Genomic DNA, 27,975 nt, shown 5'->3' with positions numbered 1-27,975 from the left:
AAAGAAGGAAAGAAAGAAGGAAAGAAAGAAGGAAAGAAAGAAGGAAAGAAAGAAGGAAAGAAAGAAAGAAAGAAAGAAAGAAAGAAAGAAAGAAAGAAAGAAAGAAAGAAAGAAAGAAAGAAAGAAAGAAAGAAAGAAAGAAAGAAAGGAAGGAAGGAAGAAAGAAAGAAAGAAAGAGAAAGAGAGAGAAAGAAAGAAAGAGAGAGAGAAAGAAAGAGAGAGAGAGAGAAAGAAAGGAAGAAAGAAAGAAAGAGAAAGAAAAAGAAGAGAAGGAGGGAGGAAAGGAGGAAGGGAGGAAAGGAAGGAAGGAAGGAAGGAAGGAAGAAAGGAAGGAACCCTCTTGTCAGATATTCATAGACAAAACAAATTTCCCCTTTGAGTATGTTTGCCTCAATCTGCCCCTGAATCTATCACCTCTGTTAGGTGCTGCATACTTCATCATCAGTTCTCTGGAATTGAGATTGGTCATTGTGTTGTTCAGAGATCTTAAGTCTTCAGAAGTTCTTTGTCTTTACAATATTGTTATTATATAAATTAATCTCCTGGTTCTACTCACTTTACTCTGTATCTATAAAAACAAGTCTCTCCAAGTTTCTCTGAAACCATGGCCATCATTTCTTATGGCATAATAGTATTCTATTATATTCATGTAACTTAATTTGTTTAGCTATTACTTCTTAGTTTCTAGTTCTTTGCTACCACAAAAAGAGCTGCTATGTATACATATGTATACATCTATGTGCGTATGCATATGTATGTCTATGTATGTTATATATATATTTTTAACATTGGGCTCATTTGCTCATTCTTTAATCTTTTTTGAAGTATAGTCCTAGTAATGATATTGCAGGGTCAAAGGGCATATAAAATTTAGTAGAATTAGGGGCATAGATACCAATTGCTTTCCAGAATGGTTAGACCAATTCAAGATTGCATTACCATACCTGTTTTCCCATAGCTCCTCCACCATTTCTCATTTTCTGTGTCTGTCAACATCAAAAATCCGACTGGTATGAAGAACCTAAGAACTGCTTTAATTTGCATTTCTCTAGCAGTGATTTTGTTAATTTTTTTTACATGGCTATTTATAGTCTGGATTTATTCCAAGGAAAAATGCTGATTCATATCATTTGACCATTTATCAATTAGGAATGGTTTTTATTCTCATAAATTTGAATCAGTTGACAATTCATTTTAGGAATAAAACCCTTTTCAGTGAAACATACTGCAAAAGAAAAAAATTTCTCATCTACCTACTTCCCTCCTAATTTTAGTTGCATTGGTTTTATGGAAAAACTTTTCAATTTTATGTGAAAGATTTTCCATTTTATCTTTTGTTTGGTCATGAATTCTTCGCCTATTCATAATAGCGAGCAATTAATAAATGCTCCTTGACTGCTGTAACACTGTGAATTAGAATAAGATTTTACAGCTATGTAGTCCTCAGAAAATCAAGGTACCTGACTCACACTAAAGTATCAGGATTGTATCAAGGCTATAATGAACCTGATTCTATTTTGATTATCAACTCCCTATTTTCTCATATTTTATTGCATGCACCAGGAATATAATATTCTTTTATGATCCACTACAGCCTCATTTCAGGGCAGCTGGGTGGCACAGTGGATGGAGCACCAGGTCTGACATCAGGAAGATTGATCTTCCTGAGTTCAAATCCAGAGTCAGACAGTTGTGTGACCCTGGGCAAGTCACAATGACCTCATCTATAAAATGAGCTGGAGAAGGAAATGGCAAATCAGTCCAGTATCCTTGCCAGGAAAACCCCAAACAGGGTCATGAGGAGTTGGACATGACTGAAAATGACTCATCAATAACAACCTCATTCCAGATTACATTATAAAGTTCTAAATTTTCAAAGACTATACTTTTGCAGAAAAAAAAGGAAAGAAAAAAGAGAAGGAAGATTGGAAGGAACTTGAAGGAGAGAAAAGAGTAAAGCCAAGCAGCAAACATGTAAGTACCTACTATGTGCCAGGCATATCGGTAAACTCTGAGAATAGAAAAAAGCACAAAAATAGTTCCTTTTTCAAGTTGCTCATGAAAGAAGAAATAAAGATAAATGAGATTATGTATCCACTGAGAATACACAGAAATACATCCGATAAATGTTCTCCTTACCCTTGTCAAGCAGACTACCCTCCACCCAGTTGGATATTCTTTAATAAGAAGGATCTTTTTACATTCTTTTCCTAGGTCATATTTTTAAAATATGTTCAAAAAACTCTGGCAAATAGTGTCAACTAGTTTTAACAATAACCTATTTGTAGTTTTTCATATGAGATAGAAGTTTTGGGAATTTTTTGGTTGATATAACAAAATTAACTACCAAAAGGTAGGGGTTAAGATGGAAGGCAAACATTTAAAAGAGAAAATGCAAATTATATATATTTATATACACATGCACATGCATAAAGAACACACACCCACCTTGATCTATTAAAATCTGCAAAATAGTTTAAAGGCAGTTCTAGGACTGAGTCAGGAAAAAAAAAGAGGGCTTAACTTGGACGATTTGATCCATAAAACAGTGCCCTCTGCTGCAAAAATTGGTTATAAGTAGAAGACAGCTCTCACTTCCATTTGTAGCACAGACTATAAAGGAAGTGATGAGCTACATTAATTTGTGGTCATATTTTTTGCAGAATAAGATCTTACCCTCTAAACTTTTCTAGAATCATGCTCTACTTTTTTTTTCTTTTCAGCCTCTCATCTAATGCTTGACTTCTTTGAGAACAACTTGGATTCCAAAAGATGAGAAATGCTTTTGTTATTGCAGAAAAAATATTTTTCTCATAGCATAGTTTCAATTAATTACACTGTGAGAAACAGATAGGAATATTCATAAAGCAACTAACTCATACATCTGAGGTTCCATTAACTGTTCAGCATGTCAAAAGAGATTTTTTCAAATGTCAAATCTCTCAGTACACTGCCAATAACCTCACCAATGATCCACACAGTCTGGCTGTGTAATGAACAGTATATAATTCTCTGCTGGATAAAATTAACAAATGATAAAATGGATCATCATCATGTTAATGATGAAAATATAATAATGAAAAAATAATAATGAAAGCTTACCTTGATATAGTAACTCTGAGGGTTTATAAATCATTTTGTAAACATTGTTAAATTGAAGTCTCACAATAATCTGATGAGGTCATAGAGGTTATTGTTATCCCTATTTTAGTAATGAAGAAGGTGAGGTACAGTGAGTTGGTCATGAAAATACAGTGAGTCATTCCCAAAGGCACCATTTGAAACAAGGTCTTTCCTGACTCCAAGTCCAGAACTTGCCTCCCAAATACCTTTAAACTTTATATCTTCCTGGTAAAAATAATTATATTTGGGCTAACAGGAAATTCTGACAATAGAAAGAGGGACAAAATTCACAGTATTATAAATTCCCTATGTGGAAAAAATATCTATTTGATGTGAAAATGACAAATAGCCTGTCAGAGAAATAATAGCAACATACAAGACCAATCACTTGGAAAGCACCTTTTTTTCACTCTTGTGAATGAAGAATGCCCCTTTGGAAAGCAGATCATGTCCTTTTCTCTTAAGGAACCTGGTTCTCAGTACTGTTCTAACCATTCTCCTAGGGCCCCCTTCCAAGAGCTGAATTTTCAATGGCTCAGTGCCCTCTCTCCCTGATTAGTCCCCGCTCTTTCCGCTAGTTCTAGGGCTTTTCATGTTTGTGTGTTATAGAGTCTAGTGGAAACTATGGTCCCTTTCTCAGAACAATGTTCTTATGTAATTGAAAAAAAAATATTAAATTTTAGAGGGCAGTGAAAATAAATGTATGATTTCTTTTTAAAACTATCCAAGTTCATGGACATCCCCATCTATCCATGGACTTCTTGGGGGTCCACGGACCCCTGGTTAACAATTTTTGTTCTAGTCCTATAGTGGTCCTTCACAGAAAACTAACAGAAGCAGAAACTAAAGTAAGAAGGGACCTTAGAGATTATCCAATCTAACCCACATTTTACAAATGAGGAAACTGAGACCCAGAGAGTAGAAGGGACAAAGTCTTCATAGCTCAAAGAGACCCTAGAAGATCATCCTCTATACTCCCATCATTTTACAAGATGAGGAAACTGAGACCCAGGGAAAGACAAGGGACTCACAAGCAATGTGACTTTGTGTTGAACTATGCACAATCCCCTATCTCAAAGTGGGGTGGGGAAAATCAAGCTTCTTTATTACATGTTCTTTCCCCTTTAGGGTGGGAAAGGATTGATCTTATATGGGGTACATGAGTCCCAGGAATCTGTGTCTTCCATAAATTAAGGAGCATAGAAATATGGGGAAAGTAGCATTTCTATACATTGTTCACTGCTCTGAAAGACCACATCTGCAATATTTGTTGTATTCAGATCTGAGTGCTAATGGCATTGACTCGCGGCAGGAGTATGCTTAGAAGACAGCGACTAGGATTATGAGGAAACTAGAAGCCAAGAGAGATGGGAATCCATTGAATGAATTGGGAAAGTTTAGCTTGGAAAAGAGAAGAAAACATGAGGAGGAAGGGAGACATGATAGCTATCTTTAAGTATCTGAAAAGTGGGCTTGTCATCTGGAAGATTGATTATACCCTTTGCACTTGGCTCAGAGAGAAGAATGAGAAGCAGTAGGTAGAAGCTAAAGAGAAAAGCAGACTTAGGTTTCACGTAAGAAAACATTTCTAACAGAGTTATTTAAAAGTTAAATGGGCTGCCTCCAAAGACAACTGGCTCACCATCAATGAAAAGCCAGGGCTCAGGGTTTGATTAGATGGCCTTCCAGTTTCTGCCCTACGATGACTATTTGGGGAGACTAGGGGGATGTCTAATTCAGAGTTGGACTAGATAAAATCTGAGGTCTCTCAAATTTCTGAGTTTCTATGACTATATTCCAATTTGATGGAATGTAGAGATGGAATGGAGAAAGTAACATGAAACAAGACTGGAACAGTAAGCTGGAAGTCTGGATCCCATATGATCCTCATCCTACATCTAGGCACATGGGATCCAGATATCCTGTCAGCATATCTTATATAATAAAGACACATTATAGAGTAGACATTACTCATTTTTAAAGAAAAAAGAAAACTTCCAGGAAACAAATATAAGTAATTCTACATTTCTGGAAAACCAAAGGATACACTGTCACTCTATACTAAGAAATAATCAAATGAAAAACAAGTGGGTACAAAGGTGACTCAAATTAAGCTCATACCAATAACCAACTTGAGAGCAAAAATTGCTAATGAATAATAGCCAGAGTCTCTGGGCACACACCTGAACAATGACATGAACCTCTCTTGGAGTCTCAGCCAAGTTCATCCCTTACTGTTATAAACCAGGCAAAAATACTGGACTAAAATATAGGCCTCCATCACATCTTGAAGGCCAGAAGAGCCAAATTCCAACACATGAGCAGAGATGAATTTAATGGTCACAGATCCTCCATGCAAAATATTTTATCCCTTCCTACCAAGGAACCTGGAAGCTGACAGGTAATTTAAAACTACCAATAAGTAGAGTACTGGACCTGAATTCAAATCCAGTCTCAGATAATTACTAATTTTTTGACTCTGGGCAAGTTACATAACCTCTGCTTGCCTCAAGTTCCTCAACTATAGAATGTGGATAATAATAGCACTTACCTCCCATGGTCATGAGGATCAAATGACATTATTAGCACTTGGGCACTTATCAGTGCCTAGTACATGTAGTAAGCGCTTAATACAGATCCTTTCTTTCTTCTCTTCCTAACTTTATTAACTATGTGACATCTCCAGGTTGTTGCTTGGCCAAATTGTCTACTTAATTGTCAAACCTCATACATGTCACTGTCTGATTCAGCTGATTCAAGGAACTAATCAACAAACAATTATTATTAAGCATTCACTATGAGCCAAACACTGGCATTCAAAGAAAAGGGTAAAACCATTTTTGACCTGAAGGATCTTCCATTCTAAGCAGATTGGAGTGTTGAGTACTGGAGATGGTTTCCAGGCTCCGACTGACAATGACTGATCCATAGAAGATTTGGGAGACCTGATTTCACTTCAGAGATATACGAGCCTAAAACCAAGTCTTTAAAAAGTCAAGTAAACAAGAATTTATTAAAGCTCACAGTGTTGTGTTTGTCCTTTGCTGTCAAAGAGGATCATGACATCAAGATGGTGCCATGACTTCTAGCTGAGTTTGATTTGAATAAGGGAGGACTATGTAAGGTCATCAGTTTCACTTCTCCTCCAGAGCCATCTGGTTCCAGTGCCTGGATATTCATCAGGATGACTGGAGATGGCCAAAGCTCACAGTCTAACAGGGGTCACAATATGCAAACAACCACATACAAAGAAGATACACCCAGGAAAAACTGAGATAATCTTAGAGAGGAGGTAGTAGCATCAATGAGCATGAAGAAAAGTTTCTTACAGAAGGTAGAATTTTAGTTGGGACTGAAGGAAATCAAGGAAATCAGGAGGCAGAGATGAAAAAGGAGAGCATTAGAGGCATTTGGGGGCAGACAGGGAAAATGCATTGACCTGGAGAATGAAGTGTCGTATGCAAAGAATTTCCAAAGAGGTGGGATCACAAAGTACTTGGAGAGGAGTGGGGTGTCCAAAAACTGGAAATGTAGGAAGGGGTTAGTTTACGAAGGATTTTAAAAGTCAAGCAGAGGATTTTATATTTGATCCTGGATACAACAGGGAACCTCTGACATTTATTGAACAGGGGCCATGGCCAAACTTGCACTTCAGGAAAATTAATGTGACAGCTGAATGGAGAATGAACTAGAGTGGAAAGAGATTTGAAAGAGGGAGACTAACCAACAAGGCTGTTATAATAGTCCAGTTGTGAGGCGTTGAGGGCCTGTACCAGGGTAGTGGCAACAGCAGAGGAGAGAAGTGGTCATTATTAGCGTTATTGCTAATTATTAATGGGCAGTTAGTACTATGGTTAAATGACAGCACTTGACAACAGATTGAATATGAGGGGTGAGGCTGAGTATGAAAATGAGGTTGTAAGCCTTAGTAACTAAGAAAATTGTGAAACCCTCCATAGTAACAGGAAAAATAGGGAGAGGGCATGAAGGGAAAGATCATGATGAGTTCTTTATTGGGTATCAAGTTCAAAATGTCCAAGAAGCAGTTGGAGAAGTGGGCCTGAGTAGATTAATGTAAAATGTAAAAACTGGGTTCTAATGTGAATTTCTTAAACATGACAATTGGCCAAGGTTCCAATTTTGATTTTATAAGGATAGCAGTTTTGTAGGAGAATGGACACCTGGGTTTCCACAGGAAGGTGACAGGAAGATTCTGAGATGCTGGGCTGAAGATGGCTTGAATGAGCATCCAGATCAGAAAACTGCATCAGATGATGTTCCTCTTCAGATTGTTGTAGGAGATGAAACTTCTAAATGGACAATTCATTGATTTACTTTTTTCTTTTGGGTCTCTGTATCTGTACTTATAAAAGGGGATTGCCCCTTTGAAATTTGTCAATGCATGTAGATCCCTTCCCCTATTTATTTAAAGGAGAGATAGATGAGAGGAAGAATTCATATGGGAAAGACAGCGAGGAGATTTTGATTGTATTTGGGTGTGGATTTGAGTAGGTTTTGATCAAAAAAAAAAATTAAGGGGGGGAATGTGTGGGAAACAAAAGAAGGAATTCTGTTTCCACATGATTAAAACTCCTTCCAGCTTTGAGTGATAGCAGCTAATCAGAGTTGTGACCTAAAATTATCAGGTAAAAGGTGGGAAACTCGTATGCAGGTTTGATGAGCTGTTTGAGGGGAAGTGTATCAGAGAAGAGAACATGAAGGGAGGTGTTCAGGGTATACCCAACAGATGGCAAGGCAGGAGATTCCAATTTGAAATGGTATAAAGGGGCTTGCGTTGGTCTAAACAAATTGTAGCAGTCCCTTAGAAGTTACCTATTCATTCAAGGGAATAAACATAAAAATTAATAAAAACTTTCCTGATTTCAAAAATAAAGAGGTGGGCCTGGAGATCCAGAGATAGGTTAGAACTAGATGAATAGATCTGAGAATCCAGAGAGGTTAATTGAATCCATGGTACCTGATAGGATTGGTCAATTAAAATGGTATATATAGAGAAAAGAAGACAGCCCAGGACACAGACTGGAGAGACACTTCACACATAACAAGCATTTAATAAGCCATCCATTAATAATCCATTAAGTAATGGATTGGATTCAATTGAGGGCCAAACCTGCAGCCATGATTTTAAAAAGGTTCAATTGCAAAGTAAAATGATTAAATTAAGTAAATGGATAGATTTACCATGTTTGTTGGCATATATGGCATTCTTTATTTATAACCTGCATCATCTCTGTCAAAATAGCTAAGTGGCAGAATGGATAACACGCTGGACCCAGAGTCAGGAACACCTGAGTTCCAATTAAACCTCAGACACTGGCTGTGTGGCCTGGGGTAAGTCACTTAACCTCTGTCTGCCTCAGTTGCATCAATTCTAACATGGAAATAAAAATAGCATCTACTTTACAAGGTTGTCATGAAGAAAAAAATGAAATAATATTTGTAAAATCTTTACCACACTGTGTGAAATAGTAGGCACATAAGAAAAAACTTTGTTTTCTTTCTTACTAAAAAAATAAAATAAAATAAAAAACCAAAAGGTTCATTTGAGAGGGATGGGAGGGAACCAATACATTCATGCTCTAATCACACACACACACACACACACACACACACACACACAGTGAAATAACAGCAGCTCACAAGTGGAGTGCAAGTGTGTTTCCTGGAGGAGATGCTAACTTTGATGCTAACAAAGAAATGGGTGCCACTGGATCACAAAGTGAGATGTTCCAATCTCATGTTAAGGAAGCCACGAAAACTGAGATGAAGGCGAGAGGCCAGAACATTACTGGCATGAAGAGTGGGAGACGGAGGGTACAAATACAGAGGTGAGAGGGAGATGTGTGTAAGGAGCAACAAGAAAGCTAATGTAGTGGGATTGCAGAAAGTGACAAGGAGAGTCAAATAGAGGAAGACTCTGGAACAACTGTTTTCTACTACAACACTTTCCTTGTCTCATCCCCCTCATTTTTCACAGATAAGGAAAACTGAGACCCAAAGATATTAAATGTCTTGCCTAGGATCAAATAGTTAACAATGAACAGGATTGAACCTGGGTCCATTGATTCCAAACCTAACAATTTATCCAGCTGAATGGATAAAATGAATGAACACTCCTTTAGTAAAGCAATGTAGGCTGCTCCATCAGTCAGTCTACAGTCCTAGCCAAATTCTTAGGTGGACTTCACATCAATCAATAAGCGAGCATTCACTAAGGGCTCATTATATACTACTAGGCACTGTACTAACAGGCGTTACAAAAATAGAATCAAAATAATTCCTGCTCTCAAAGACTTTATATTCTAATAGAAGGAGACATATCCAAATACACATATGTAAGATATAAAAATAATAAGACATTGCGTGACCTGGGAGGGGAAGGCAATAGTATCTGTTGGACCAGGAAAGGTCTCCTATAGACAATAGCCCTTGAACTGGGAAACCAGAGATTCCATGAGGCAAAGGTGATGGAGAGAGCTTTAGAGGGATGGGAGACAGCCAAGGTAAGAATTGTTGTGGTCACTGGTATGGTTTGTCCTTCGTTCTCCAAGATCACAACAGTGATGTCTTGACGCATGAGTGAATTAGATTTGAGTGAGCACACAAAATTGTCAGTCTTACTCCTTCTTCCAGAGTGATCAAAAGCCAGTAGCGAAACAAAGGTCAAGACAATTGGCAATGGCCCAGGATGTAGTGGATGACGTGTGCCTCCATTCGTCTGAGGCAATGTCCATTCCTTCCAGAGGGACTATGGTACCAATGTATCAGACTGTCCTATATCCTCAATGTATCTTTTATTTACACATCAAGAAATTATACTGAGGTAAATTCCATCAGTGTGGCCTGTATCTCCCTTCCTTAGATCACAATGGACTATGACATGCATGATCTTTGCTTCTATAGACTTTGTCCCATAGTATTCAATGCTGAGGAACCACTGTTCCCAAGTAGAACTTTTAGGTACGAGGACTTGAAGAAGTCAAATAGAAGTTGCAGTGAGAAAATAAGATTCTGAAGGGGTTAAGGGTGTTGTTTTTTAAGTAACTCCTTGAATAGCTGGATTAGTGCTCTGTAACAACTGAAAAGGATTTGTTTCTCTAAATAAAGGGTCACCTTGGAATGATTAACACGGCTGCCAAAAGAAAATCTCTCCTTATACTACTGATGGTAGCCCCAACAAGTTTGTACAAGGAGAAAATTTGGCAGCCAAGGATTACTGGAAAGGCCCTAAGTTACACCTAAGGAAACTCAGATGGAAATGCCATTGTTTGCCTTCTCTTCCATATGTTTGACAGATTCCCCTAGTTTCTATGTAGTTTATTATAAAGGTGTCAGACCCGATCAGAAATTTGATGGCAGCTACACATTATCAAATAAATAAAAAGAATGTACTTTTTGCCTCTTTGAAGTTCTCTCAAGTTACTCAGAATAGCATCTTCTTCTGCCAAGTTTCCAGTTCCTCACACTATAATACTTTCTAATTAGCATATAACAAATAATCCTGATCTTTACAAGTCCTGATACATTTTTAAATGCTCCCTTTAAAGTAGATCAGGATTTTTCACACTTTAGAGAAGAGGAAAATGAAATCGTGTCAACTCTTTCTTCAAAAAAAATTTTTTTAAACTCAGGGAGAGGAAAGAAGTGTGCTAGAACGGAAAAAAGAATGTCCAACTGATGTGGACAGTTAGAGGAGGTCTTTTCATGTCACTAGACCTTGGGCAAGTCATCTGACCTAAGTCTCCATTTCACCAGCAATAAAGGGAAGGGGTTAGGTTAGATGATCCTAGGATCTTTTTCTTAATCTAACATAATTAGAGTTGAACTTATAAAAAGATGAGCAATTTTTCTTTTTTAAATTTAATTTTATTTCTTCAATGGACAAAAATCTATTTTCTCTCCCTCCTACCTCCCCCCTAAGAAAAAGAAAACCTTTATAATAAAGTAAAACAAATTCACCCATTAGCCATAACTAAAAGTGTAGAACTATTTTGCCTCTGTGAGATTTGGATTCAGTCAAAGAGCTGTACTGGAGGACCTAAAGGGTCACATGTGGCCTCTAGGCTGCAGGTTTCCCACTCCTGATCTAGATCATCTTGGTTTCTATAGTGGGTAAAGTCTTCTGTCCAAAGCCTTAGGAATGTGCAGAACAATAAGACTGCAGACCATGATGTAAGGCCTTGCTAGACCACAGCAGCCAACCCACACCAGGAGACCTTTGATTCCTGGACTTTCTCTTCTGCTAACTTCTAAATGGCATTTGAGCTCCAACACCTACCTTAAAGCTGCAAGCAGTGATTGAAACCCTGGCCCATCCCAAGTGCCTCTGACTGAAAAAGGGGAGAAGCTAGGTCTAGTTTACCAACAAAAATATGATATTGCCTTAAGCCAAAAGCAAATGTAATTAGTTGAAGCCCCAGGCGCTTCCTTCCATTGTTCTCAGAATAGGAGGGGGAAGTCAGAACTCAGATTGCCTATTTCTACAGTCACTGGACCTCTTACCTAGCTGATTTCTGATTTTGCCCTTTCAATTGACTTACCAATTTTTTGTTTGATGCCTGGAAAAGCCCATTCATTGTTTTTGGACTGTCTGGTCCTATTTTTCTGCATTTTTAGCTTTACAAAAATTCTCTCTTCTGATCATCCTCACAAAACATTTATGAAGGTTCTTTAGAGTATAAGGAAAGCCTTGGGGGGGGGGGGCGGCACAGAGGGAAGGGGGCCCAATGGACCAGCAGTCACAAAAAGGAAGCAATGATAGATAGGAGCTGGTCATGCCAAACTAACTTCATTTCCTGTTTTGTTTGGCTGGAAGGAGATGGGAAGGGGGAGAGGAGACAGGCAGTATTACTAGCCAGGTAGATCTGTACAATGTCACCGACAAAGGACAGTTGAATTTCAACCAGCCAGCCATCTGACAAAGTCTCTCACGTTCCCAAGAAAACAAGATGGAGTTCTATGAGAAGGATGCTAGTGTAGTTGGCTGGATTTGGAACTGACGGAATGACCAAACCCAAACAGTGGAGAGGAATATATCCAGTCAGTCTAGAATGCCAAAGAGTTCCATCTTGTGCTGCTTGACATTTTGTCAAGGACGGGATGAAAGCAAATAGGAAATGCTTATGAAATTCAGAGTTGATGTATAGTTGCAAGATGCTGTTACTATGATAGATGCAGCAAAGTCTTGAAGCCAGCTCCAGCAGGCACCTTGTTTGGTCAGTTTTCAGTGTTCAAGTCAATAAACACTACAAACTGGGGCTCGATTTATTGTTCTCTTAATTGTCTAAAGTCAGACTTAAGAAAACGATGGAGAAAAAACTGCTAATGATGCAGATTAAACTGAAAATTACGTCTCAGAGGCAACTGTTAACATTTACCAGACACCACTGGTTGGACAGAAAGCTCAAGATCCAAAAATATCTCAACAGTCTAGAAAAAGTAATAAAATTAGTTGTATAAGAATAACTATGAGTTCTTGCACCTGGTTGTTTGGGGGGTTTTTTTAAATCAATTGTTCAACTACAGTCTGAAAGGGAGATGATATCCTTATGTATAAGTCCCTGACAACCTCAGAGGACCATACAACCAATTTGAGTCACAGTATAATATGTTCATGTAAAATGAGGCTACATTAAAGGCACAAAATGAGCACTTTTTGTTGGTCACAAAGAATTGGAAACAAAGTAGCCTGGGAAATGGAGAGTCAAGTTGTGCAACGTGAATGAATCATAAGTGCTAATAAAGAAGAGTTGACCTTCTTTTGTTTCATTGTATGCTCAAAACTAGGAGCAGAACTAGAAAAGTTTCAGGAAGGCAAATTTCTGTTCGATAGAAGGAACAAAATGCCTAAAGATGAAAGTGAAATGGGCTATGTTGAGATGTATTGACTTCTCCATCACTTTGTTTTGTTGTTAAGTTGTATCCAACTCCTTATGAACCCATTTGGGGTTTTCTTGGCAAAGATACTGGAATAATTTGCCATTTTCTTCTCCAGCCTATTACAGAGGAGAAAACTAAGGCAAACAGGGTGAAGTGACTTACCCAGGGTCACACAGCTAGCAAGTGAGGCCAGATTTTAACTCAGGGAGAAAGTATACTCTACGAACTATGGTGCTATCTGGCTGCTCCAATCCCCATCACTAGACATCTTCAAGTGGAGGCTGTATAGACAAATTTCTAATCAGTTACAGGGTGGTCCAAATGGTCACTTCCCACTGAGACTTCTATGATAAGTCCTTTGTTAACAAAAAGCTTATAATCTACTGGAAGAGACAGGGTATACCTCTAAGAAGATAAATAAAAATTTATGGCAATATACAATAAGTATCAAAATTGTGATACAAAGCAAAACTTCAACTTTGGAGCTGCTGAGTATAGTAGTGACTCAGAGTCAGGAAGAAATGAGTTTGAATCCTGTATCAGATACTCACTAGCTGTGTGACCCTGAGCAAATCACTTAACCTCCTCGTGCCTCAGATTCCTTATATATAAAATGAAGTTGTTTCATTCACTGGCATCCAAACTCCCCTTCATCTTTAAATCTAGATACTGTCAAAAAGAACTCACTATGTGCTATGAGCAAAAGTCTTCAATGAGAAAATGGGACTTGGGCACTTTCTTGGAAAGTTAAGAAAGGGGAGACTAGGATTAAATTGTGAAGAGTCCTAAGTAGCAGGCTAAGGAGTTTGGATTTTATTTTGGAAACTTTATGGCATCAAGGAAGTTTTGTTCATTTTAAGTAGAGGACTGGAATGTATGGAGTAAGTTTTAAGAAGGTTTATCTAGGGTCCTTATGTAGCATAGGTTGTAAAGGAGAGAGACTAGAAGTAAGGGGACCCAATTAGGGTTATTACAACAATGAGGGGAGAAGGTGTGAACCAGAGATGTGTCAGTCAAAACAGGATGTAAAAATAATATGGATACAAGGCATTCCAAAAGAAGTACTAACAGTTGGAAAGATGTATTTGAAATGATGCAGGGGAGAGTGAACAGAAATTGAATGATTTATTCTATAACAATGACATGGAACAAACAAATAAATTTGAAAGATTGAAGAATCCTGATCAGTTTCATGAGCAACCGAGTTTTCAGTAAGTGGATGATGAAAAATATTAGTCACCCTCCTGAGAGAGAGAAATAATACATTAAAGATGCAGAATGAGATACACATTTTTGGACATAGCTGATATGGGAACTTGTTTAGATTGAAGATGCTTATTTATTACAATTGTTTTGCTTTGCTTTGCTTTTACCTCAATCAGAAGGAGAAAGAAGGGAAAGAGGAGGAAATTTTTAATTGAAAAGAAAAGTTTTATCTTAAAGGGGAAAAAAAGGAACAGATCTTAGTGATAGGTAAAATTTAGAAGCTGAGAAAGAAGTAGTCAAAGATTTCTCCAAAGTTTTGAACCTAGGGAACTGGGAGAAGGATACAGAGTTTGGAAAAGGAACTGTTTTGTGGGGATAGGTGATGAGTTTGTTTTTAGACATGCTGAGTCTGGCATGATTAAGTCTAAGCAGAGACATCTAGGAGACAGAAATGGGGAATTATAACACTCAGAAAACAGGCTGATTCTAAAGATACAGATGTGGGAATCTTTCAAGCTGAAGAGATCGCACATTGATGTTGATGTTTCTGACGGAGTAAAAAAACTGGGGAGATAAGACTGAGCTTTCAGTTCAGGGTTATAGGTCTGTGAGCTATTTTTTTTAATTTGATAATTATTTCAATTGGTTTCCTTTTTAATCACACATATTTTTATGTATTTAGAAACATTATTCTGAGAAGTGGTCCACAGGCTTCAGCAGACTACCAAAGGGGTCATTCTCCTTCCCTCCCACTCTTTCTCTTTGTCTCTCTCTCTCTCTCTCTCTCTCTCTCTCTCTCTCTCTCTCTCTCTCTCTCTCTCTCTCTCTCTCTTTCTCTCTCTCTCACACACACACACACCCCATAAGAACCCCTACCCTAAGTTATGTTTACATTTAGAGGATCGGAAAATTAATGAAGTCAGTCAAGAAGGAGGAGTATTGAAGAAGGAGCAGATGAAAATCAGGAGCCAAGGGCATCAAACAAGGCAGTGGAGGAGAAAGTTTTCGAAAGAAGGCAGTAGTTGCCAATGCAACCCAAAAGTTATGGACAATGAGAAATGAGAAAAAGCTTTTGCAGTGAGCAATTAGGAAAGTAACATTAGAGAAAGTACCCTGGTAGCAGAGATAGACAACTGAGTGCAAAGGGATGAGAGAGGATGGTGAGAAAATGAAAACCCATTCTAGAGAAATTTGATATCCGAAAGAAAGGAGCAAAATAGGACCATGGCTTAGGAGGGCTACAGGGTCAAAAGAAAGTTAAGAGAGATTTAAGTGTGTTTATAGGCATTGATTGGAAAGGAAGGTGATACAGAGAAGGAAACACTGAATTTATCAAAGAACAGCCTAGTGGATTGAAGGCTGACCTTGGGGTCAGCAAGACCTGATTCACAACTTCCCTATAAATCATACTCACTATGTGATCACAGGAAGGTCACTTAATCTCTCAATAACTCAGACAACTTTCTAAAAACTCATTTAAGTTACAGCTAAATTGCTAGTCTCCATCAATGGAGGGAGATTTTCCACCAGTATTTTCCCATGTTAATAAAATCCCAGATCCAGACATTTTTTAAAAGGGTGCAGTGGGCATAATTGATAGATCAAGATTCATGAAAGCAAAGTTAAAGATGAAATTAAGAGCATATAGGTAGGGTTAGGATCCTTGAAAGAGGAAGAGGGGTCCTCTTTCTTGTTTATCTCCCTCTTATTTGAGTTCCTACATTCCTGATTGGTACCACATGATTTAGCATTTCAATATGTATCCTCTTGTATTAATGTTTCATGAATGTTAGTCTTATTTCCTCATTAGATTGAAAACTCCTTAAGTACAAGATGTATGTTTTATATTTCTTTTTTATGTCTTTTCCTTTTCTCCCCTTCCCCATCCCAAATACCTTGCAAGTATTCAGCACACAGTAGAACTCCAATAGCTATTTGCTAACTGCTTAGCTAAATGCAGAGGGCAGGGTAGTATCATATGTGTAATATCATGTCCTACAACTTGACTGAATAGATTCAGCTGTAGACAGCCATGCACATTTAAGACATGTCAAGCATGTCCTATATAAAAAGACAAAATATTTTTCTACTAATACTTTCAGGAAATTTTCTTTTTTCCCTAATGGCTAAAACACTCTATTATATTCTGACATGCAGGATGCCACAGGATCCATGCCAGCTAATCTCACATGTATCACCCTGCTATTAACTACAATTAGCCAGTAGCAATTAGCACAAAGTGGCTACTCCTAGGCCAGTGAATCCAGGAGCTCAAACCCTGGGGCAGCTTTACCACTAACTTCAAATCCGAGTGGGGACCGAGGTAGGCCCAATTTGGCAGCCAGCCAGCCCAGGAATGCCTGGTTTTCAGATGGGCTGGTTCTAAATGTCTGACAGTCCCTATGAACACAGGTCTGCATCAAAACCCCCTGAGGCTTCCACTGCCACATTTCTTTGAGATGCTCCCAGGAGATCTGGGGCAAATGACCATCTCAGGAGAATGCTCCCAGAATTCCCTCTTGAGGCTCCAGACTCACTGCTACACTTCATAAATGGATTCTGGTCTAGATTCCCATGGCATATATTTTATGGATATAACCATTAATGTACTCCATAAATATAGTCAGATTCTCCAAAACCCATAAGCTGTTTTCCTCAAAAAGGACACATTTGCAAGTTGGATTAAGTGTTGTAGGCCATTAGGGCCCTATTTAATGTACTGAAGCATTAATTCACCAAATAGGACCCCAGTGACCAAAAGCATTAAATGAAACTTTTCAATACATCCAACTTATTCCCAGGGAATAACAAATAAAAGGAGAAAATCTGACTCATTGAGTAATTGAAATGAGAAGTGCTAGTCTGAGATTAGCAGCAAGTGAAGTTCAAGAGATTCAGACATATGCTTTAATTACAAAATATAAATTAGTACCCATTCAAATTATTGTCTGTTTGCGAACACCAATGCCTGAATGTCCTAGCAGTGAATTTTAAGATTCCCGACCTTCCCCCATCGTCATAGTTCTAAGTCCTCTGTGGTGAATTAGTCTGTGAATTTTTCTTTACAAAAAAAGAAAGAGTTTCTGAGAGTTATTAAGCTTGCAGGGCTAGCGGGAAAAGAGCAAATCTCATACACAGTGTAGATCATATCCAAGAAACTATTCCAAACAAGTATAAAGGATGGAGGCTCTTGGCAATGCCAAGCTGGCCAAGTATTGCCAAATATTATCCTAAATCTACACGCACATTTTTAAAAAGCTGTTTATAAACAACCTTCCATATGTGCTGGATAAGAAAAATCTTAATGAGAATTGATAATTGTCTGACTTTTGCAATCTGCGATTAGTTGCTATTTTAGGCTGAAATGATATTTCTACCAAGTTGTATTTCTAATGCTACAGCATTCTCATTTATTCTTTAAGAAGCTTTGCATTTATCTAAAATAGATGGGACATACTTTATCTAAAAATCTCATATCAGTCCCATTTTTATCTTAAGTTACAATGTTCAATGCAATAGTCGATTTCTAGTCACCATAGAATCTCTTAACATACATAAATTCACTTCTGATAAAGGTGAATCAATTGACATGGAATTATTATGCACCAGGCACAAACTATCAACACAGAGATCTATATTTTCTACAAACAGAGCTTTTCAGCTCTGACCCTAGGACTCTGGATAACACAATTCCCTACACTTTATTTTTAAAAGAGTGAAAGAAAAACACAAAATACTCCCACATATAACTTATCTTTTCAGTTTCCTCTCTAAAGACTGATCATTGCATCTCTTTCCTATGTCCAGCTGAGTGACTCTCCTGAAAATCTGGGGCAGGGATAGGGAACCTGTGGCCTCATATGGCCTTCTAGGTCCTTGGGTGCAGTGTTTTGAGTGAGTCCAAATTTTACAGAACAAATCCTTTTATTAAGGGGATTAGTTCTGTGAAGTTTGGATTCAGTCAAAGGGCCACACTTGAGGACCTAGAAGGTGATATGTGGCCTTGAGACTATAGGTTTCCCATACCTGGGGAAATGTAGCTGTTTGCCCATGTTACTAAGTCAATCTGCTAAGTATAATACCTAAAACATCAATATTCAATATGTATTTATCCAAAAGTACTTGTTGCTAACAGACAAATACAGAAGACAGAACTCATCAGTGGTGAATACTTCTCCCCTTTGCTTCAACTAAGGGACAATAATACATCAATTTGTTACTTAAAATACACTGCAATTTAAATTTTAAAAAAAACAAAGTTCTTTGGGGAGAAAACAGAGAATGATCTCAAATTCATACTCCAGTCATTTTTCTCCTGTTGGTCCGAATGGAGGTCTTCCCAAAAGGACCATTTAAGAAACAACTTCTGTCTATTTCATGTCAGGCATGCAACTCAGTGACCTTTCCACCGAAATATAATAACAATAAAAACAATTCAAAAGTCCAGGGCTGTTAATTTGAAAATAAAATATCATTCAGAAAGAAAGAAATGTATGGAAAAGAAATACAGTTATGGTCCTTAACAACACATTTCACATGAGGCATAAAAATCAGTCAATTATTCAAATATAACAGCATTTTTAACAAATGGACTTTTGCTCATAAGGAAACAATTGTCATATTTCAAAACTTTTAAAGAAGGATTTATGCCCATTTACTTTGGATTTCTCTAACAACAGAATATATTCCACGGTTCAATATACTTACTCTCCAGCTTGAATCCTGGGTTTCTGATTTTTGCGAGGGGTCTGTAAAATGTACAGATGGAAATAATCAGTGGGTTCCTTCAAATTCTGATGACTGCTGCTTTTATTTTCCTGATTTCCTTTGGTGCCAAAGATGTCCTTATACACCAGAGTTACAGTATGCTGAATGAAACTGATGTCAACATTTTATTACATCCAGTGTTTCAGGTTTCCCAAGAGTTAATTTAAACATTAAAGATAGCTGTGCTCTGTATAGTTCTCCAATTCTGTTTTCTTTTCTCCTTTTTGGAAAGGTGCTGGACTCCCCTTACACACTACAGAGATTTAAAGTTGGACCTCTGCAGAGATGCACTAAATTAAATATTAAGGTAATTCATTTCAAACTTCAGTTCCCCCCCCCCCCTTTTTTTCCCTGCCTCTGGTGGTTCTGGCAGTGTTAATTTTCCCACACCTCTTGTAGTGGGGAACAGCTTGTCTGGACAAGTAAGATAACTCTTTGGGCAGGAGATTAAAAACCCACACTGAAGTCATTAAGCACCTACTGGGCCAGGTCCTGAATTTACTCAGCACAGCTTCCACCCAGCCATCAACTGCCATTACAAAGCCACCAGAAGGGCACTACAACTAAGACATGCTCATTTGGGTATTTCCAGGGCCTGGTACTGCTTGTATTTTATATTATGAAATAGGATTACAATTTAGTTGCCAGTGCTAAGGGGAAATGTCTTAGCTTTAATTTAGTTTTGCAGCTCACTAGGAGAACTACCAGGACTCATCCCTTGTAGCCACTGGCTTCAGGCCTGGAAAGTTCTTTGCATTCAGCAAGTTGCTTTGGAAAGGTGGGAAAAAAAAGTTTCATAACTATACCCTCAAAACACAATAAAAGTATCAAGGAACGCATTTCCAGGATACTGAAACAAGAGAAGATACTGAGTAATTAGAGGGAAAAAATTAAAAATTATGTTATAAAATGATGATCAACCCACTTTCTCATCTCTATAAAATCTTTATGAGAATGAGATGCTCATGTTTTAAGGATAACTTTGATGATAATGGGAAGGGAAAAATAGGCTTTCACAAGTAACAGTCTATGGGAAGCATCTTCAGTATGGAACGTGTTGATTTCTGCACAGACAAATTATTCAAAAACATTAAGATACAAGATCCTCTAATATTTGTTGGTTGAATACTTTTAAATGCATCCAATTCCAAAAATTTTGTTAAGAACTCTAATCAACACAACGAGCAACCGTAGAGGTTTCCAGAAGACCAATGGTGAAACATGCTGTCTACATCCTTTTAGAGAGGTTATGGGTTCAAGGGCAAATTAAGATACATGAGTTTTGGACATGGCCAATATGGGAATTTATTTTGCTTGACTATGCATATTTGTTGCAAGGGTTTTGTTGCTTTTTTCTGTGAAGGAAGTAGGAGGTGAATCAGAAGGAAGTCTGTCATTGAAAAATTTAATTTAACAAGTTGTTTTTTTTTAAAGCATCAACTCACTAGGGCAAAATATAGCCTTAAAGGTTCCTCTCTAATAGGAGTATCACATATTTCAAAATATTGTCCTCAATATATGGATTGACAAAGATAACTTTGTTCAATGATTACACAATTGTCAGCATCAAGTAAGTTACAACACAGAACTATTATTACATTCTTCAAAAGGGAAGGGGGAGAAAATTTGGAACCCAAAAGTTTGTGGAACTCATTGCTGTCAACTAAAAGTAAATAAATAAAATTTTAAAAAATAAAGAAAGATTTATGGAAGGTTATCAATAAGGGCTGCAGACTGAATTGACGATGAACAGCATTGCTGGAGCCATTTAAGTATTAATATATTAATTACATTATAGATAAGATATTAATTACTATATATTATTCTAATTATATTAATCATATTATGTAATATATTGCTCATGTGTATCTCTTACTGAACTGTACTGAACAACTGAAAAGTCATGCTAATGAAAGTCATGTTTCCATCATGGTTTCCAATTCTTTATTAAGTCAACAAGCATTGATTAAGCACCTACTATGTGCCAGGCACCATGCTAAACACTGGATAAAAAGAGGAAAACAGCCCCTGCCCTCAAGGAGCTTATAATCTAGGAAAGGAAACAATTAGCAAACAAAACATATACAGGGTAAATGAAAGATAGAAGAGCAGGGAGGCGGGGCAGGAAAGGTTTCTTGTAGAAGGGTGCAATTTTAGCTGGGACTTGTAAGAGGCCAGGGTGGCCAGGAAGGATGGAGCAGGAGGGACAACATTCCAGGCAAGGGGGTTGGCCAGTGGAAATGCAGAAGCAGGAGATTGAAAGCCCTGTATAAGGAATGGCAAGGAGGTCACTGTCCTGGATGGCACAGGATACGGAGGGGACTAAAGTGCAGGAATACTAGTAAGGTAGGAGGGAACTTTAAAGGCCAAAAAGGATTTTATATGTGACCCTGGGAGTAACAGAGAATCGCTGGAGTTTTGGACATGGTCAGACATGCACTTTAGGACATGTCCTTTAGAAAGATCACTCCGATAGTTGAGTAGTGTATAGACTGGAATGGGAGAAACTTGAGGCAGGAGGAGCACCCTGAAGGCTATTCCAGATGCCCATGTGTGAGGTGAGGAGGATCTGCATCACATCAGAGGAGAAAAGAGGGTGTACATGAGATATGTTAATTTACTGTTGTTATTCAGTCATTTCAGTTATGTCTGATTCTTCATGACCCCATTTGGGATTTTCTTGGCAAAGATACTGGAGAAATTTGCCATTTCCTTCGCCAACTCATTTTATAGATGAGGAAACTGAGCCAAACTGAGTAAAGTGACTTGCCAAGGGTCACACGGCTAGTAAGAGTCTGAGGCCAAATTTGAACCCAGGTCTTTGGCACTCTATCCAATGAATCATTTAGCTGCTCAGATGCTATGTTAATAGCAGACTTTTTTTAATATACACAACATTTTCTTCATTACTGAAATATGACTCCTTTTTAGCTTTAAGGGTGTGGTTGGATTTTCAGCCCTAGGATAATTCTGTCACTGGCATGAAGACATAACCTATTTAGCTCTTCTTGTCTCCTGTTTGCACCATGACTAAATAGCAAAATGGAAATTAATGCTCAAAATGAATTTTTCTTTCAACACTTCTTTAAAAAAAAAACTGATGGTTACCAAGAACACTGAAGATTAAACATTAAATGGCAATTACAAATGGGAGCACCATAATGCAAGTATGAACTATCTTACTGAGTTTGGTAGAAAGTGAATATCCTCAGCATTTAACAAGTCCAAGAATAACTTGAGAAGAAAACATAGGGTGTGACCTTGGGCAAGTCACAACTCCAATTGCCTGGAAAGCCCTCCCCCAAGAAAAAAAGAAAACAGGTAGGAGGAACTCTCCTGTCTCTCCCCAGAATATGCACCAATGGTAATATCAACAACTATAGGAAAATCTATGAAGAACTTAGGACCAAGGTCATAAGGAAACAAATGTATTGGGTTTCTCTTTTCTGGGACAGGAGGAAGCAACATTTTGAATGTGCAAATCTACTAGAAAATTGGATCTGAATAATTCAAAGCACCTCTTAAGCAATGTCATTAATTACATTGTTATTTTAATATTCCGCCCACCATCTCCACCAAAGATAAACCATATGCAATCATTTTACAGATGAAAAAATAAAGGGAAGCAGTTAAATGACTCACCTTACAAGTTTCATACCAAGTGATAGCTTAATTTTCTACTGAAAATTGTCTTTTTTGGATGCCTTGAAAAGAGAATTTTCTTGAAATTAATCTTTTTAAAAGTTTAAGAACCAAAAGGATCCACAAAATACAACCAAAGAAGGCAAGGCAATTATATTATGTTCACATTCTCATACGCAGGTCAAAACCCAATAGAGATTTCCAATATGTAGAATACGCACACACACACACACACACACACATACATATGAAATCCATAAAAGAGCAATAATGCTTTACAGTAAAACAGTTCAGTTTGTTTTCACTGACCTTCAAATACCAGGACATCTAGAAGAGTCAAGAGAGTACACAGATTTGTTGATCTGACATCAACTTTTGTTTTTCTAAAGACATTTCCCAATTCTAAAAATATTCAACTGACCCAAGCATTAGAGCTTGGCAAAACAGAGAGGCAGCCAAGAGGAGCAGATAATGTCATCTTAACAGCTACTTTATAATGATGTCTCTTCCTTCTCATTATCGGAGATTTACATTCAAGAATGCCAACAAGCATAAACTTCATCTGACAGTATAAACTTTCCCTTAAATGAATGACAACATGTATCTCTCAAAAACCACACGACTGCTTTTAGCTAAGACAGAAAGATGAAACATTTCATGGGAACACTGATTATAGAAGAGACAGTAGAAGAAAACATAATTTGTACCCAGAATTAGGCTCTCTATACACATCCGCAGCATTTTAAACAAAATGTCTCCATAAAGAAGTCAACCACGTGGGAGGTGGGGGGGAAGGCTGCCTCCAATATTAAGTACAAATATCACCAGTATGCCTTTTACTTGGGAAATCTTTAAAAGACTCCTAAGAAAATTACTTTTTTTCAACATAAGTGATATGGAGGAAAAAATCAGAGAAAGAGGTTTTTAAATAAGGAAATACAAAGGAGAAAAAGTTGGAGATTTTGAGGATGAAATTATCTTGAATGTGAAGGCTAAATTTTCAGTCAAAAAAGGTCATGTAGTCAGAAGACGCAGAAAGGAGATAAAGCAAATGTGTATTTTACAGTGAAAGCCTTCTTATTATTTTTATATCACATGAAATATAATAGTTCCTTATGCTGCAATTTAAAAAAATGTCCTCCGTTCACACCCCCAAAAGGTCTTGTAGCTGATGTGTTAGCAAAGAACTTTTTTGTGTTTTTCACCTTCCTTTGTATCACCAGTGCTTAGCACAGGACCTGGCACATAGTTGGTGTTTGATAAATACTGATTGAGTGAGTGATGATTATTCTTTAATAACATTGTATACTCGTTAAAATTTCAAGTTAAAAAGAGTGACTGACAAATGTTTTGTAACTTGGTCTTTAATTAAGCATAAGGGGGAAAGAACCTTAGTACTAAGCTTGGAAACCACTTAAAAGTTCTTTTGTTCCAAGTTGAAGGCCAACAAAAACTTTTGGTGATTCATCTTTTTTAATTTGGCAAGTATGAATGAAAAGGAACACATAAATCTTGTTTGAAATAACTCTTTCTAAGCAGTGTTTCCTTTGTAAATGAAACAAAAACATGAACTTATCTTCAATTTGTAAATATTTCTTTTTTGTGATTTACAGCTAGGTGGCACAGCAGATTAAGTACTACATTTGGAGTCAGAAAGAGGAATTCAAATACCACCCAAGCACCTAATAGCCATATATCCCTGGGAAGTCCCATAGCCTCAGTTTCCACATCTGCAAAATGGAGATAATCATAGGACTCACCTCACATGGTAGTTGTAAGGGTTGAATTAAATAATATGTATAAAGAGTTATTCATTATTATTATCATCAGGTTGGGCAAGATGAGTCTAACCCAAGTCATAGTCTCTCTCTTACTTGAATCTTTCTGCTTTCTAACTAACCTCAAGAAATCAGGAAAGTCAGAATATAAACCACTATCAAAATTCTGGTTCATATATTAGCACAACGTTGTACCTCTTCCTCAAACACGTCATAACTTAAATCACTGAGCATTTAATCAGAGAATCATTCAAGCAAAGCATTTAATCAGATGATTAAATCAAAGAATTTTAGAGCTAGAAGAGACATGAAGACAGTATAGTTCAACAGGCAGTGTTGCCTAAGGAATAAAAAACTGACTTTAGTTGGAAAGATCTGAGTTCTGATCTTGTCTCTTACACATGCTGAGCATGTGACCATAAACAAGTCACTTAACCACTCATTTCTTCATCCTCTCCCCTGATCCCACCAATCCTCAAGAACTATGCTTACAAAATACACACTGAGCTACATTGGTAGAGGGACTTTCCTTAACCAGGAGTTTTCCTATACCACTGAAACTACATCTGGTTCAAAAAAAAACGTCTGTCTCGTCTAGAGGTTCTTAAATTTCTTGTGTGTCAAGACCCGCCGGCAGTATGGTGACTCATTCTCAGCATGGAGGGGAGGAGTTAATCAAAATGGAAAGCAATGCTAAATGTCAATTAGAGGTTGAAGAAAGTAAAAATGAATTTTTTTGCCATCTAAGTTCACAGCAAATCTACCCACTGACCCCCAGGTTAAGAACTCCTGGCCTAATCTTTCAATTTACAAATGAGAAAATTGAGGTCCTAAAGAGGAAAATGACTTTACCAAGCTCATACAGCTAGCTGATAGTAAAGCTATAAGTGAAACTTGGGTCTGCAGTCTCCATCAGATTAGTATTCTTTCCACACTGTTGGAATACTTTGCTTAGTGTAAACTACGAAAATATTGTAGCTAAGGTTTTTTTTTTTAACTTATCTCACTCACAAACCCTCCTCTTCCCCAAATTAAAAAAAAAGAAAGAAAAGCACCATTATGTCTCCAATAGGAAGTCAAAACAAAATCACACATTTGCAACATCCATCTCATTCTACCCCTTCTATCAGGAGGAGAGTTAGAGTGGTTCCTGCTCAGTCCTCCCAAGTCACGGTTGGTCACTGAACTGATCAGAGTTCTACTGCCGATGTTGCCGTTTTGTTGTTTAAACCCGGGACTTTTACCAAAAGTCTGCCGTGGATACATCTGACGCATAACCTACCCACCTCACCAACTTGGATTTGACTAGCAGCTGTCAAATTCTAGGTATTTCTTTCTACACAAAGTAAAACTTTATATAATTCTACACATGCCTTTTACACAAATTCCCCTGAAAGTTGCCTATAATGGTGGTAATTTTTGAACCAAAAAATAAGGTCCTATGTTTCTACTAAATGGCAGGAATCATTGGGATAATGACACGCAAATCTTTCTCCCTCTTTTGGGTTTCAAGGGCTTTAAGAGTAGCTAATTTTCATGGCAATCCAGTTACCTTGGAGAACAACAAAGAATGAGAGGGAGAAAAAGGAGAAAGGAAAAGGAAGAATGCTTTTCACAACCTCGAGATTCTGAAAGAGATGCTGAGTAAGTGGCAAACAACCCATCCAGTATCTGGGTGAGATGGGGTACCATACAGAAAGTCACCCTAAATCTGGTAGTTAAAAATAGGAGGCTACTTGCTGTCAAAATAGTATAATAGGAGTTAAAAATCTTCCCCACCCATTGATAAACCTCAGGTGGGACTATTGAGGGAGGTTTGATTGGGGGAGGCTTATTTTGTATGGGAGTCCACACCTTTTTGCTGATTGCTGGTGAGGCACTGGGTCATGGGGGGTCATACCCTCTGGCTCTGAAAAGAATATATATACTCTGAGGTGAGGTTTTGCTTTGGGGCTTATTTTTTTGGAAGATGGTTCCTGTGCCAGATGAGACTCTGGGCAGCAATTTTAAGAAGTCCTCCGGCTTTGAAAACCCAGATGTTGGTGCTTCTCTCTCTGGTAATGATGTACATATTGCCTGTCTGTTGGTCCTGTTTGTATTTTCTCTGTTAATCTGCATTTGTTTCATTAAAGTGATTGTTGACCCCTCAAAAGTTGCTTTCCTTTTAGAAAAGCAGATCTAAGAACCTATGCAGCAGGTCCTCCTGGGTCCATGGTGTTTGCTGATACAGATGGCTGACTAGGAAGCAGACTACCCAGTTTCCACATATCTACTCCAGTAAAACTGGCATTCACATCACAGTGAATAATGATCAAGAATTCAAATCAGAAACAATAATGAATTACTTCTTTGACCCCAGAAGTGCACAGAAAGTCAGTTAGAAGCCCACAAGTAATAGGCAATAAGACCCCTCCAACAAAACCAATACCAGCACAGAGTAGCCTCCCACCATGGCCAGAGACAAGATGAGGCTCTGTGGTTGAAGGCAAAAGAGTGGAGGGCTCACCTGAGGAAGTCTCAGCATGTGGTCAGAAAGCTCCAGAGCAGAATCCTTGGAAATACCTGAGTAACAGCAGTAATGACCAGTGACCTGTGACTACTGAGGTGTTGCGATATCAGCATCCATGAAGATCCAGTGTTCTGAACTCCAAAGATCCAGGGAGATCTAAGCATGGGAGACAGAGATCAGCCCGGGAACCCAGGAGGAGATTCAACAGGTCCTAATACCCCACCAAAAGTACAGTAGAAAGTTAGGGCATGGTCCTGGCACAAAGCCCCAATGTAAGACCAAAAAGCTGGAGAAATTTGTAAATCAAAGAAAACATAAACCAATATCAAATATTCATGAAAATCTAGAGATGCTCCCAAAAGAAGTTTAATAGCTCCATAAGAACTGTAAACAGAGACTCAAAGGAAAAAATAGAAGTTCCATAAGGTTCACAGGGTTACAAGAGATTAAAAATTACCAGGCATAGTAGTACATATCTGTAATCCTTGCTATTGGGAGAAAGTGAGATTTGGTGTCAGAGCTCAGGAGTTCTGAGTCAGAACAGAGCTAACGCTGATGCAGTGTTCAGGTGAGTCTCCAAGAGGGGAATCACCAGGGTACCTAAAGAGGAGTGAGGTGGCCCAGATAAAAAAGGGAGGTCAAAATATCTGGGTTGAACAGCACTGAGATTAGACCTATGAGTGAAAGGGAGAAGAGGAAGAGAGAGGGAGAGGGAGATAATTGAAGGGAGAATGAGTAACAAAAGAGAAAGTGATAAACTTTAACAAAAAAATGGCCTGAAAAATAGAACAGACTAAACTGAAATCAACAACTTCACGAGACAGCAAAAAAAATATTGGAACAAGATAAAAAGATTGACAAATTGAAGAAAATGAAAGATATCAAAAACAACTGACCACAGGTTAAGGAGAAATAATTTGAGAAACCTTGGACTCTTCCATAATTATAATTAAAATTTAATGCTGAACAACATATCTCAAGATATGCCCAGATCTATTAGAAACAAAGGGCAAAGCTACGACAAAATCTATCAATAATCTCCTAAAAGGA

The 27,975-nt window shown here is 37.8% G+C and overlaps 2 protein-coding genes across 2 annotated transcripts in view; both read right to left on the bottom strand.

The window, feature by feature from the left end:
- Nucleotides 1-26,944, bottom strand: part of STOX2 (storkhead box 2) — a 224,924-nt gene extending 197,980 nt beyond the window's left edge. Inside the window, exon 1 of the mRNA XM_072624416.1 lies at nt 26,923-26,944. The gene's annotated coding sequence lies outside the window, so the exon portion shown is untranslated. The remainder of the gene's footprint in view (nt 1-26,922) is intronic.
- Nucleotides 25-27,975, bottom strand: part of LOC140514721 (uncharacterized) — a 108,453-nt gene continuing 80,502 nt past the window's right edge. The window contains exon 4 of the mRNA XM_072625154.1: nt 25-27,081. Coding sequence (XP_072481255.1) covers nt 26,934-27,081 — 148 coding nt within the window. The 3' untranslated portion in view covers nt 25-26,933. The remainder of the gene's footprint in view (nt 27,082-27,975) is intronic.

Source organism: Notamacropus eugenii, chromosome 7 (genome assembly GCF_028372415.1).
Source record: "Notamacropus eugenii isolate mMacEug1 chromosome 7, mMacEug1.pri_v2, whole genome shotgun sequence".
NCBI lineage: Eukaryota > Metazoa > Chordata > Mammalia > Diprotodontia > Macropodidae > Notamacropus > Notamacropus eugenii.
The sequence above is the reverse complement of the archived record's forward strand: the minus strand, read 5'-3'. Positions and strand labels throughout refer to the sequence as shown.